General features: G+C 39.3%; 1 protein-coding gene across 1 annotated transcript in view; it reads left to right on the plus strand.

Annotated features, from left to right (window-relative positions):
- The window catches only part of LOC121931679 (signal peptide, CUB and EGF-like domain-containing protein 1), a 299,857-nt gene that overhangs the window by 110,043 nt on the left and 174,988 nt on the right, over window positions 1-14,826 (plus strand). Inside the window, 2 exon segments of the mRNA XM_042469659.1 lie at window positions 8,742-8,782; window positions 8,784-8,862. Coding sequence (XP_042325593.1) covers window positions 8,742-8,782; window positions 8,784-8,862 — 120 coding nt within the window.

The raw sequence follows: 14,826 nt of genomic DNA on the forward strand, positions 1-14,826 counted from the left end.
CTTATTATTATTATTACTATTATTATTATTATTATTATACTACAAGATCAAGAAGAAATAAAAAGATGATGGAAGCAATACACAGAAGAGCTATACATAAAAAGTGAAAAAATAAATAACACAAGGAATGAAGAACCATACGAAGATGAACCCCAAATACTAAAGGGCCATGTGGAAGCTGCAATAAGAGATATTGGGAAGAATAACACCAAGAACAGATGATATTCCAATAGAATTGCTACAGTCCACATAGACAGAATCAACACTAGTGATAACTGAAATATGCCAACAAATACAGAAAACAAAATAGTGGCCAATAGACTGGAAACAATCACTATACATCCCAATCCACCAAAAAGGGAGACACAAGATACTGCAGCAACTATAGGACTGTAGCATTAATTTCCCACCCAAGCAAAATCACCCTCAAAATTCTGCAACACTGACTCAAACCATATATGGAAAGAGAAATCCCAGGGATGCAAGCAGGGTTCAAGAAAGGAAGAGGCACTAGGGATCACATTGCAAACATATGATGGCTAATGAAGAGCACCAAGGAATTCCAAAAGAAGATCAACATGTGCTTTATAGGCTATACCAAAGCTTTTGAATGCATAGACTGCACACCAGATGGTTAGATTCAATTAGGGAAGTTATGGGCCTAAATTTATAGGACCTGAACAGAGCACTTGAGCATAGGGGATCTTGGAGATGCCTCATTCCATAGGGTCACTGTTGTTGTTGTTGTTGTTATTATTATTATTATTATTATTATTAATAGAATTTCTTACACAACAATAATTTTCATTCACAAATTTATTTCCATCAGTTTAGGTGTGCATGTTTATCATTTTCTTACAATATGATGCAACCGAAAGAGAGGAAGACTGGATGCTAGGTGGATAGACTCAGTCAGGGAGGGGAGGATACAGGTCTGAGCCTGCAGGCTCTGAACAGAGAGGCTGAGGACAGGGGGTCTTGGAGATGTTTCATCCACAGGGTCCCCATGACTCAAGGTCAACTCAAGGGCAGCTATCAACAACAAAGTGTTCCAAAATGTCCAAATAGGGGACCTGAAATTAGTGATTGCCAAGAATTGCCTCCCAAACATAGTTTTTAGCACCACTTCCAACCATGGTTTCTAATAATAGTTTGTAGGCATTTATGGTTAGTGCTAACCATAGGCGGGTTACAGACCGCCAAATACAGTGGTACCTCGGGTTACGAAATTAATTCGTTCCGCGGCTAATTTCGTAACCCGAAAAACCTTCGTAAGCCGAATTGCCATAGGCGCTAATGGAAAAAATAGCTCTCTGCTGCCCTCCGGTGGCGGCCTTTCCATTTAAAACAGCGCCGGGGTTTTTTCGTAACCCGAAAAAACCTTCGTAAGCCGAAACAATAAATCCCTATGGGATTTTTTCGTATCCCGAAAAATTCGTAAGCTGGGTAATTCGTATCCCGGGGTACCACTGTAGTACGTATACAATACGTACTAGGGTTAGGAAGGGGCGGTGCCTAACCCTAGTACGTATTGAATATGTACAAGATGGCAGCGCCCTGTTCATACAGGCGCCGCCATCTTTACGTATCGGACGCTGAGCGTCTGTACGTGTCGCAGCCTTTATGACGTAGCGAGTACGCCCCTGGCGCCTCGCTACGTCACAAACGCGACTCAAAAAGAAGCTCCATTTTGGAGCTTCTTTTTCGGTCCGCGCGGGAGCCGCGCCGTCTGAAGGCTCCGGCTCCCCCGCGGACCTGGCGGCGGCGGCAGCAGACCGCCGCAAAGCGGCGGACTGTACCCCACCATAGTTTCCCCAATTCAAATAACCTCAGACATTTAGGCAACAGTGTCAATGATGTAAAGAACTCTTCCTCAGAATGAGATATTATGGATGAAGTTGCCAAAGAGGCTCCTGTATTGCTATAGGACAGATATTATCTACATTAATGTGACACACAATGCCTTAGTCTCAGGAAGAGATCCCTCTAAGACATTTGGGCCTGACATAGCATTTTTTTTTCTCCAGTCATCACGACTTCACAGAGTGCCTACTTCAGAGAAAGATGTTAGCTACAAAAAAATTCATGTCATCAACTCAATGTATCATTCTGAAGGGACCCCTTAGAGCAGTGGTTCTCAAGCTTGCTAATGCTGTGACCCTTTAATACAGTACCTCATGTTGTGGTGACATCCAACCAAACATTATTTTCATCTTGGTTCCTAAGATCATCAGAAATATATGTTTTCTGATGGTCTTAGGCGACCCCTGTGAAAAAGTTGTTTGACCTCAAAGGGGTAGCGACCCACAGGTTGAGAACTGCTACATTAGAGTATGGTATGAGTTTGACAGCTGCTCTGGAGAGATACACAACTACCTTCCTGCTGCAGTACTGGCTTTCTGTACTACCTGCCCTATTTCAGATATTTTGTGGGACGAAATGGCAGCAGGGTGTGTGAGACATGCCACTTTGCCCATTGGATCACCTGAAGAAAGTAAACGAGGGGCGGGGAAGCAATGGCATAATAACAGTGTTTTGCCAATATTAGTTGATAATGTTATTGTCTTGTTTGGTACCAGCTGAGAGTTCTGTGCTGTTTTCAAAGGTGACCCAAAATATAATGCATTTAGTTATTTAACTGGAATGTTACCAAGGCATGGACACATAATAAGACCCTGCCTGGGTAACGGGGGGCTGGTAGGCAGGGAACTTGAGCAGCTACACATTTTAGTATCCATGGGGGGGTGGGGGTCTGGAATGGATCTCCCACAGATACCGAAGGCCAAGTTTAGACCACTGTGCCATATCAAAGACTCTGATAGCCCTTCTGTCTTTGGGGTCTCTGAAAGTATTTGACAGGTTGGAATGGTGTTATCTTTTTGGAATACTCCATGAAAGCAACTTTGGGCATAAAATTATTATTGCAGTTCAGCATATTTACGATCAAACAGAAGCTACAGTTTTAATGAATAGTCTCTGCACTCTTCTTGCTTTCATGTGATACCAAGCATAGATGTCCATTATCGTCTCTGTTGTTGACCATAAATGTTGGAGTGGATGTAAAGATTGTGGTTCATACGTCCATATATGATTTGAATGTCCCAAAATTATACATTTTTGACCAAAGTTCAGCACCAGATATCACTGATTACAAACTGAACTGAAAACTTCTGCACAGTCCTTTTATTACTGTCTTTTTATGTTGGACAGAATGCTACACTGAAACATAGAAATTTTATAACTTTTTTATTATAGCCACTAGAACAGTGGTGGCTAAGAACTGGAAGACCTTACTTAATCTGACCAATTGGTGGACCAGAATATGGAACACCTGGCTCCTGTGAAAACTTTCACATAACATAAGAGTTTCTTATGATACAAACGACACAACACACTACAGGATGTTTATCCTAGTGGATGTTCATTGAATATATAAATGATAACGCATGCCATATACAGCCTCTATAAAAACAGAGTATTTTTTGAACAGACATATTACTTATGCACATGACTTCAGAGGGTAAGGAGACCCTGCTTGACTGAGCCAATGTTTTGTTGTGCCTTCATTTTGCTTTTCTTATGGCATTTTCAGGGTATGTGACAGGCAAAACAGTTATACTGGATGGGGAACCCTGTCTTGTGTCTTTGGTTATTGTGTAATGTTTGGGTTTTGATTGGATTGGATTCTGTATTGCTCTGGGCCCTATTTTGTTCTGTTCTCCTTTCACTCCCTTTAATAAAGATTGGATTGATTTTTAAAAAAAACAATAAAACTCTATGGTTGTTTTTCATTTAAAAAATTAAAATACTATGGATCCCCAAGAGGCTAATACAGTTTTTCACATGGATAAAATTCATATAAGTGCAGTTGAGCTGCATGTCCTTTTGACATGGATGAGGAGTACATAGGAGAATGTCTTGCTGGATTATACATTGTGTGCAGGCAGCACGTCTTGCTTATTGCCTTGTGGATCTGTTTTATAATGGCATGTTTTTTAAAACTGTGCTAAGCTGGCATAAGAGAAATCTAGAACTCTGTTACTACACAGAAATTAAGGACATTTTTAGTGTCCAGGAGGTTCCTCCTGGTATTCATTCAGGCTTTTGCTTCACTTGCAGACTTGTGGTCTTTCACTTGACCTATGAGCTCATCAATTCTGGAAGCTGTTATACACACACACATCCTTGCAAAAACCAACAAGAAGGAGAGGTGCTAAAACAGTTCTGTGAGTTTAGCAGTAGCAGGCTCACAAGGGCATAAGTGCAAAGCCTGCAGAGCATGTTCAGAAAAATTGGAAACATTATAGGCATGGCAGGGCTTTTAGTTTTCCCGATGTATGGAACATTACCCTGAGATTAGCATGTGTTTTTGTTCAGAGTATTTGCAAATGTTCTTGTCTTCAAGAAGAAAAAGTGTCTTGACATGATACCTTTTGAAAAAGCTGTCTCTGTGCAAGAGCACCCCCTTTTTTATTTTGGTTTTGCTGTTTGTTTTTTGCACAAGAACTTTGTATTTGTAAAAAAAAAACTTCAATGCATATTGCTAAAAAAACACCCCTCATAAGATGAAAAAAATCACTGAGAAAATGGAACCAATTGACAAAAATCTTACTCCAAAAAGGAGAAAAATTATGATTTTTTTCATTTTTGTTTTTATATCCATAATTTCTGTAGCTGTGAACCTGGCTCCCAAAGGAATTTCCAACCCTTGCCTATTTTTGTATTACCTGGGCTGCAGAGGCAGATTTCATGCTGTGTGTATAGTAGGTCTCATGATATCCCCAATTAAAGAAGTTAGTTTATATGCTCAACTGTAAGTCAACTTCAAGTTTAAGTAGAGGGCAGGTTTTAGGCACAGGATTCTGGCTTTTTAGTTGACCTATGAATAAGTAAGCATTAGGGACATATCACAAAGGATCTAAAGAATGAAGCAAAGGAAAACAATGCAAACGGGCTTACAAAATTCCAGCAGGCATAACTATTTGTGCTCACACCAAAGGCTGGATGGATGAGAGATGGGAGAGGGGGGTCAGTACTTCCAGGACAGATTACACTTGTGCCTTTGACCAGGAGGGATTGGTTTCTTTTTGAGTTAAAGTACAGTATTGACATTGACCTGTGGATAAGGTGACTCAAGTTCTTTGGGTCAATTTTTTGACTATAATTTCTATACTTATACATAGCAATAGCAAGTAGATTTCTATATCGCTTATCAGTGCACTTAAGCACTCCCTAAGCGGTTTATAATGTGTAAGCTAATTGTCCCCCAACAAGGTGGGTACTCATTTTAGCAACCTCAGAAGGATGCCATACTGAGTCAGCCTTGAGCCCCTGGCTGGTATTGAACTCACAACCTTGTGGTTGCAGTACAAGCATTTAACCACTGCACTACCAGGGCTCCATATATAAATGAGTATATATTTAAAATGTATGACTCATTTGAATTCAGCTCTGCTTATACCAGGTTAGACGGTTTATCCATCCAGCACAGCATTGGCAGTTGTTTTTCAGTCACCAGCAAAAATCTTCCCCATCATCAGTAGGTAAGTGATGGGGAAGATTTTTGCTGGCGACTGAAAAACAACTTCCAATGCTGTGCTGGAGGGATAAACCATCTGACCTGGTTTTTTTTTTTCATAAATTTTAAATTACACACATACACACACACAAACACACACACACGACAAATACAGTAGGCCCTTGTTATCTGCTGGGGTTTGGTTCCAGTACACCTCGTAGATAACAAAATCCGTGGATGCTCAAGTCCTATTATATGCAATGGTACAACAAAATTGTGTCCCTTATATAAAATGGCAAAATCAAGGTTTGACATTTGGAATACTCCATGAAATGAATTTTGGGCATAAAATTATTATTGCAATTAAGCATATTTATGATAAGTCAGAAGCTACAGTTTTAATGAATAGACTATGCACTCTTCTAGCTTTCATGTGGTACCAAGCACAGATGCCCATTATCATCTTTTCTGTTTGCATTTGCTATAGAACCCCTAGAAAATTTAGTCAGGTCACATCCTAAAATTAACCATTTTGAATATTGTCAAGCCATGGATGCTTGAATCCGTGGATAAAAAAATCTGTGGATAACTGTAAAATAAACCATAATAACCCTGATTTTAGAGATTTCTTTTAAGGCCCCATAGGAAAAAATGTTCAATTATCTGTTTATGTTGTCTTCAGTCATATATTGTATATTGAATTAAGTGCAGCTGTATACCTATCCTATATAGGGTTTTGTGGGGTTTTTTTCAAATTAAGAAACAACTCCCTGCTTAAATGTCCTTAATTTTCACTTGGTGCTTGATATTCCTAGGATATAATATATGCTTCTTTGTGTGGGTGGCAACTTTTTAAGAATAAAATTTGTTCCTCTGATTCATTTCCTGCCTCTTAAAATTAAACCTTCAGGCCTAGAATGCGCCAATGTTCTGTAAACAATTGTCAGCATTTGTGAATCACATCAGACCAATATTCTGGGAAAGCTTAGCACAACTAGGAATGCAAGACCATTGGTATTGACAGTGTGTACAATAATGAGTGAATGTGGCTTTTTACTGATGCTAAGTTTTCTACAAGTTTGAAAGAATTTGGTATTGCTGTCCTTGCTTTTGCGTGTTCTCTGTCCTGACCCAGTTCAGTCTGTGGTCCAAGCTGACATTGAACGTTTCCAACAGTAACCAGACAATCTCCTTCCAACAGTACACTCAGCATGCCGTCAGTAAATGCATAGATATATCTATAGATAGATAGATAATAGTAGATAGATAGATAGATAGTAGATGCTTGTGTGCAGATATAATTGAATGTATCTCTGACATGTAACCTTATCGCTCATCCTACACTCGGAACTTTTGAACGTGTTTTAAAGACATTTTGCTTTACTTTTTGTATATCCATGTTTTGACATGTAAAAAGCAAATAAAACACAAAGAATATATGTTCTCAGAAGTTTTTGCAGTTCAGTAAACACTTTGTGTCATATTTTTTTTGGGGGAGGGGGAATTGACTAGCCCATGAGGTGCATCCCAGTTGGTTTGTATGGGATTAAGGAGAACGTTGTAATTTTAATTGGGTGGGGAGTTAAGATTTCCCTTTTTGTTCTGATATGTTTTGTATATGTGCTCAATTACCAAGTATTAAATGGGAGCATTAAAAGGTGGATCACTTGTTACATCTTATAAAAAATAGTGTGTAGGGTTGCCTGTTAAGGTATCTGGCCCTGAGACCTGAATCATAGGAAGCACTCCATTGTGATATACAGAGATGGACACTCATGATGTTACAGAGGCATGATGCCATTCAAAGAAGAAAAACCACAAACTAACAAAGAAGAATACACACAGATACACACAGACTCTTTTTGTATCTGGATGATTAATATATAAACAATTTGCATGCCATACATTTTCATGGTCTATAGCTCATTCAGTAGATACATGAAAGAGTATCCTTATTGGTGACTGGTCCCCCACATTCACCTGGGTTGGGGTGTACCCCTTCAAAAGTGCAAAGACCACAAATATAGCCCCCACATTTTTTAACCCAAGACAACACTTTTTTTAGGCATCTGTAGGCCTTCTACCATGACTCTATGGTCAGTTCCAACAGAATTGCATGGAGATGTAAGATGTCTAGAGAGAACTTTTTTTTGGCAAGGGCTTAACCTTAAATGTGGAAGGACAAATGTACATACAAACATGCACAGCAGGATCTGGTTGCATGTCGTTGTAACAGACCAAGAAAAACTGAGAGACCATAATAGGTGCACCACATTTCACAGGAGAGCAAAATAAATACACTATTAATTCAATTGCAGGTGTGTGACACCATCCCACTTAGCAACAACTGGTTAATTGGCATTGAAATTGGTATAACAATGTAAATGCTACAATGATATGTGAAGAAGTGACTGTTTTTTGTATACACATTTGATGTTTTCTGACTTTCAGTGATGTTTTCAGTGATGCTGACTTGCCAACATGTTTCTGGAGACATGTTCTTGTTCAGTGGGTGCTAATGTTTCAATTGAGTATTTGAATATTTGAAATTCTGTTTCTGGTACTTCTTCTGGCTAGTATTTAAAATATTAATGTGGTATGGATGTTTTGGTTGTCAGTTGCTTTTAGATGTTGACCATTTGTAGCCTGCGCATGTTTTTAATAGGCCACATTGGGCAGATATATAAAAATTAAAACACTATATGAGGGGTTGGTTTTAATTCGCAAGCATAAATAAAGTTGGTGAGCTTAACTAAGGGAAGAGGTGGGCTAGGAAAAACATTTGCAAACTGCAGAATGGTTAGCAAGGAGAACAGATGCCCATTGTACAACTAGCTGTGAGGTGGTGACATTTTTTGGGGGGGGGGAGGCTCTTACAGGTATGCTGTTGCTTGCTTTAAAAAAGAAGAACTGATTGTTTCCCAGACCCATGGTTCACTCATTCACCCTCTGAGTGCACACTTGATTTTTCCATACATATTTATAAATAATCATATCCAAAACCTATGGTATGTGGTCTCTCACAAGGCAAAAGAACTCCCTGGACCATTTTACCCAGGGAAAGGGAGCTACGAGATGAATCAGTTCAATACCAAGACTAGGGGAATTTTCCCCCAGTAGTTGAAAGGTAATTGGAGACGTTTATACTGCACCTTAGATTTTATTATTATTGGATTGTTTTCAGATGTTTGTATTTTTTCTCTCTCTCTCTCTCTTTCTCCAGAGGGTATGAACTGTATGAACAAAGACATGGGTGCGCACATTCTGCCGGGAGACACCCAAGGTGGGTTGCTGTGAATGTAGGCCTGGCTTTGAACTTGCCAAAAACCAGAAGGACCTGCAATGTAGGTAGTAGATGCAGACAAATCTCAATGCCCAATATGTGTATTTTAACATTGCTGTTATTCTAAAAACCAAGAATCAATTTGATTGTATTGACCTGGGTTTTAGATAACGTTTTGCCCCATTATGTGATCAGAGACAGTAGAAATTGAATTGTTATTTGTATTTAACAATCAGATAAGGTAAGATCAGAAGCAGTACATTCTGAATACTTAACGGAGAACCTTGGACCAGTTCTTAGAGCTGCAAGCCAGTTTTAGTTTGATATGGAATTGAACTGATTCCCATTGGAGAATTATTATTATTTTTTAATAATAAGAATGAGTAAATGCCACTGCTGAAAAACCACAAATCATTGTGCAAAAAGCCCCTTGCACATACACTGAATGTGGCAGGATGTATGGTGATTAGAGGCAAAGCAGACAGATGGGAAAAAGCTACTTGAAGCTGTCTTTTCCAAAGCCACATGAAACCCCACCAACCACATTGCCCGTCCCCACGGTACATCTCAAGCAGTGCTGCTGGGTACCTTTGTTGTTTTCTGTCCCCCCCCCCCCCCAATTCCCTGCGCATCCTTCACAGGGTGAACCACCAGTGACTGCCATCCCATTGGATGGCTGTTCCTGTTAACCGCACATATTCACATGTGCAGTACTTCACCAGGACAGGGCATCAGAGCAGAGGTGTGCCCGTGCAGATGCAGCAAGGTACAATAATTCCCCCCTCACCCCGTGCCCCCTCTTTGACTGTCTGTTGTGTATGTTTTACTCATCTCCATGAGAGATACCACAGTTCTCTTTTGGCATTGCCACCCTCACCGCTTGGGTACGGCAGCTTCGTCTCTTTTAAACGCACTTCTGCAACAGGTGCTACATGCACATTAGGGTTGGGTTTGGAAAGAGGCCTTCAGAGCGCCCCCCTGGCATTGGGTGCATTTATACATACATGTGAAGTGCGGCACTGTTGGGAAGAAACTGAAAAATCCATCTCCTTTTTAGTCCAGCTTTTCTCCCCCGTAGTATGACTAGGTCGCTTTCCAGCCAGCTTCAAGGCATGCATCGTATAAATGTCCCACCTCAAAGCCAGCTAGAAACCTGCTATTTTGACTGTTGTTTCAGCCCTTAATGACAGAGTATGTTCAAAACAGTATTTACCTGGCCTTAGTCAACATACTTTTCTAGTTTTTGCAGGCACCTGGGATGATATGGTCTTAGTATAAGTGTGGGCATGCAATTTTCAAAAGCTTTTGAATTCACTCACGTTTGAATATGTATTCGGATTTCATAGTAATGCGAACTTCAACTCAAATGCCCAGAAATTTACAAATATAAATTGATTGGACTTTGATCATGGTCTTTATTCCATGTAAACCTACATGGCAATATGACATCTAATGCTCATCACACACACTAGCACCAGTGCATTCATGAGCCTCTGAAACACCAGTCGCACTCTTAGGTTGTGAATGTCTGGGTTTGTGACTATCATCTCGTCTATTTAATTGGTATTGTGTACAGTATAGTTTAAACAGCTTCTTTAGCTGAGTGATAATAATTTAAGCTAAAGAAACAGAAGGGGCATGTTTATGAGCACTGCTAAGTCTACTAGCTTAATGGATGTCAGCAATCTGCCAAATTTTATCTTGGAGGCTTTAGGAGAATGAAGGAATTAAAACAAATATGACCAAATAAAAGATTTGCAATACCAAAGTGCATTTCTCTATTCTTGCCTTTCAAGACTGCGGAAATACTTCTGAGATGTTCTTTGATACAGAAAATTCTGTTGTCTCTGTATATATCTATATTGCTCTCATCCAGTGCCAAACATACTGATAGATAAGTTTCAGTTCTGAGTGAAATTCAGAGTAAATTCCCTTTATTAGGAAATGCCACATCAGTATAGATAATATAAATCAATAAATATTTACACTGATTGAAAAGGAAATATTTGAGTCTTTGTGATAAATTTAACAGTTCCACATAAGATTTTTGTTATATAATAAATGGAGATCTTCAAATCAGTTTTGATGCATTTAATGAATGACCAATATCACTTTATTTCAGTTTAACTATCCTGGTTTTATAGGGATTTAGGTTGGTGGAAAATTATAGCTTTCTGATAGTGATTACTGCATTCGACAGTCCTGTAGTACCTATGGCTCCTTGTTAGACAGCACTTAGCATCCCTAGGATACTCATACCCTCGACACTCCTACTGCCCAATGCATAGGGCCTACAACACTGGTAGGCTTTGTCAAGATACAAGTGTCTTAGGATTCCGGGGGCTAATGCCCAGTCTGCCAAGTATCCTACATATTGCAGAGGGAGTGTCTTTAAGCAATGCAAACATTGATAAAAGTATACCTTATCAAGGGGTAACAGATTTTGTCAGAGTTGGCAGAGGAGAAATGATATTTCTGTCAGCCAGAATATATATGTGCAACAAATACAGCGAGAAAATAGCAGTCTTCCCTTACCAACAATAAGAGAAGTGCTTCTAGCACAGATGTTTTGGATTAATACAGTCATTCAGCCCAACCGAGTAGGAACCTATCGAATCAATGGAACTTATATAAGTTGATTTACCAAACTACTGGTTCACTGACCTACCCTATTTGGACTAATATTTGGATTTAGCCTATAGTTTTCCTTGAATTCCTGCAATTTTCTTTGTGAAAATTAAAACATTGCTACCAATTTCTTATCAAACACCAACACAGCCCAGTAGGAATCTGTTTTCCCAAACTAGAAATAAAGGGGTTAGAAGGCTGACCTGAGCCTTAACTGAAGTAGACCAATAGACTGAATGGGGTTTGTCACTGTGTTGACTAATGGTCTACTGATTGGGTTAACCATAAGATTCAGACTACAAACCTGTTTTAAAAACCTATTTCAAATTTTTCTTCCCTCTTTGCATCCTCCCCTTGCCAACCCAGTCTTTCTTGTATATTAATGATTATTCCATAATGGCTTTAGAGAAGGCAGTAGAAGTGGGAAGGGGTTCCTTTTCAACTTTAGTTGAAAAGTTAGAGATTGAAGGGTGTTAAAAGTGTGCTAAGATTAAAGACTTTGGAACAGCAGCACATATGGGAGAAAGTATGTGCAGCATGATTCACATTGCACAAATGTAGCAGTTTGATGCCTTGGCTCCATCCTACAAAATGCTGGGGTTCAGAGTGTGGTGGGTACTTAGAATTCTGTAGGCACTCCCCTGCAAATTAAAAGTACTGATGTCCCACTAAATCAGCAAATTGTAACACAAAATGAAAGTAAAATTTATACGCAAACATGCATCCCACCATAGCTTTAATAAACAAATAAACCATACTGGAAAGTCCCAAATTAGAAAAACCGTATGCTGCAAAAACATTCTTTATGCTCCTTTTAAATCAGTACTGTACTGGAGAACAATTGGTATCAGACTTTCATTGACCCTGCACCGCATATGACCCAAACAGTCTTTGAGCAATAACCACTTAATAATGTAATGGCAACATGAAAGTATTTGAGCCTTTTAGTTCCTGTTTTGACTTGAATTCCAGATCATAACCAAATTATTCTATTTAGAGTTTAAAAGAAACATGCATTTTAAAATTTCTATCAACGAACAATAATTTTGAAAGGAATTGAAATGGCAGGTAATGGGGGCCCTTTGCACTGGATAATTATGGTCCTGTGATTCCAGCTTAATTGCCAGGCAACATTCTATAGAATTAGGAGATTGCAGGTTAGGGATTGGAATTTAGAATTCCAGACCGAAAGTACTAGTTCTTCACAAAACACAACTCCAGGTTTCTGTAGCTGTAACCATTGCATAAGTTGATATCAAAGAGCTGTATCGTAGAGTGTCAAAGGGCTCATGAACACATTGATTTAAAATATGCAAGAGTATTACATTGAAGAAGTTGTTATTACGCTGGACCAAATTCCAAAGTAAGGAAATGCCATAATTGTAATTTTTTTCTCCATTGGTGTCTGGTGATAATCTTTATAATCAACCAGAACCCCCTTTAGAAAGTATAATTGGAAGTGATGGAAAAGCATTGTATGGTGAATGAATCACCTTTAAAAAGATAATTTCCACTGAAAAAGAAATATAGTGGGAGTTTTTACCTATAGCACCGGTGCAAAAATTATGCACAGTTAATGAACATCAAGACTAAATAATGTTTGTCATGAATTGTATTAGGATTTTAAATCCCATCTTGACAAGCCACTCATTTCAAGATTTTGGGACTGGTGGTTGTACAGATACTATTTTCCCACGCAGTATTGGAAGAAATTACAGCTACTAAACCCTTAGGAAATGGGATCTTGTGATTAGTGTGTGTGGTGTTCTTAGGAATAGAAGTAATAGATTAATATAAATACTTAATTTATGTCCTTCTAGACAGCCAGCAAATGAGATGCTTCAAGATGTAGCGTGGCAAGGATTTGATTTATATTCCCACAGCCAATTCTGTCCCTAAATATATAATGACCCGTATGCCAACTGCCTGTAGTCACCTGGAAATCTTGCAGAGAGTCTTTGTCCCTGGACTATCAATATGAAGGAAACATTGTGAATTTTAAGCTGACAGTTGGGATTTCTTCCTCCTCTGAATCTGACATAGAGTCACATAAGAGATACATATGAGGAGAGGGCTGTTAAGTAGTATAGTTCTTGAGCAATGTACTGCCTTATCTACAGATACTTCACAGGGCATTGATCAAAAAAAAAGGTCAAAGAAATGCCAGAATAAAAATACCACTTTGAAGCGTCTTTCCCTTACCTCTCCATTTTTGATTAGATATCCATCTAGATCTATCAAAATAGGTTTGACTCTTAAACCCCCATGTCCTGTCAAGTGCATTGAACAAATCCCATAAAGGGAGATACTGAAGGCACAATTAAACAGTTCCAGTGAGAAAGAAAAATGGGAGGTGTCCAAGACCCAGGATGGATGACAAGGAACTTCAGCTCAGCTAATTTTAAATGGAACATGTATAAGAATGGAAAAATGGGGAATCACCAAAGGGCATTCAAACAATAGCTAGCAAGTGTAGAGATAAGGTCAGAAAAAGCCAAAGCACAGAATGAACTCAGCTTGCTAGAGAGGTTAAGCAACAAAAAAGGGCTTTTTGTGATATGTCCGCATCCAAAGGAAGAAGAAGGAAATGTGGGCCACTGCGTGGAGAAGATGGCAAAATGCTAACAGAAGAAAGGAAAAGGCAGATTAATCAACACTTTCTTTGCCTCAGTCTTCTCAGAAAAGGCAAGGGTGCTCAACCTGAGGATAATGGAGCGAGGACAGAATAGGGGAATTTCAGCACAGAATAAGTAGAGATAGTAGAGGAAACCTTGTTATCTAAATGAATTTAAGTCTCCGGACAGATGAACCCATCCAAGGGTATTAAAGAACTGGCAAATGTAATATCGGAGCCATTGGCATAATCTTTGAAAACTCCTGAAAACAGAGAGATCCCAGCAGACTGGCGGAGGGCAAACGTTGTCCCCATCTTCAAAAAGGGGAAAAAGAGATCCAAACATTATCGTCCAGTTAGTCTGACATCAATACCAGGAAAGATTCTGGAGCAGATCATTAAACAGGAGTCTGTGAACATCTAGAAGGCAATGCCATATCACAAAAAGTCAACATGGGTTTCAGAAAACAAGTCATGCCGACAAATCTAATCTCTTTCTTTGATAAGATTACCAGCTTGGTAGATGAAGGGAAGTGTGGATATAGTATATCTTGATTTCAGTAAGGCCTTTGACGGTTCCCCATGACATTCTCACAAAACAAGCTTGTAAAATGTGGGCTGGACAGGCAACTGTTAAGTGGATTTGTATGTTTGACCAGCCGAACCCAAAGGGTGCTCAACAATGGCCCTTTTCATCCTGGAGAGAAGGACCAGTGGGTCCCACAGGGCTCTGTCCTTGGCCCAGTACTGTTCAACATCTTTATCAATGACTTGGAGGAAAAA

The sequence above is a fragment of the Sceloporus undulatus genome, chromosome 5, assembly GCF_019175285.1.
Source record: "Sceloporus undulatus isolate JIND9_A2432 ecotype Alabama chromosome 5, SceUnd_v1.1, whole genome shotgun sequence".
Classification (NCBI taxonomy): domain Eukaryota; kingdom Metazoa; phylum Chordata; class Lepidosauria; order Squamata; family Phrynosomatidae; genus Sceloporus; species Sceloporus undulatus.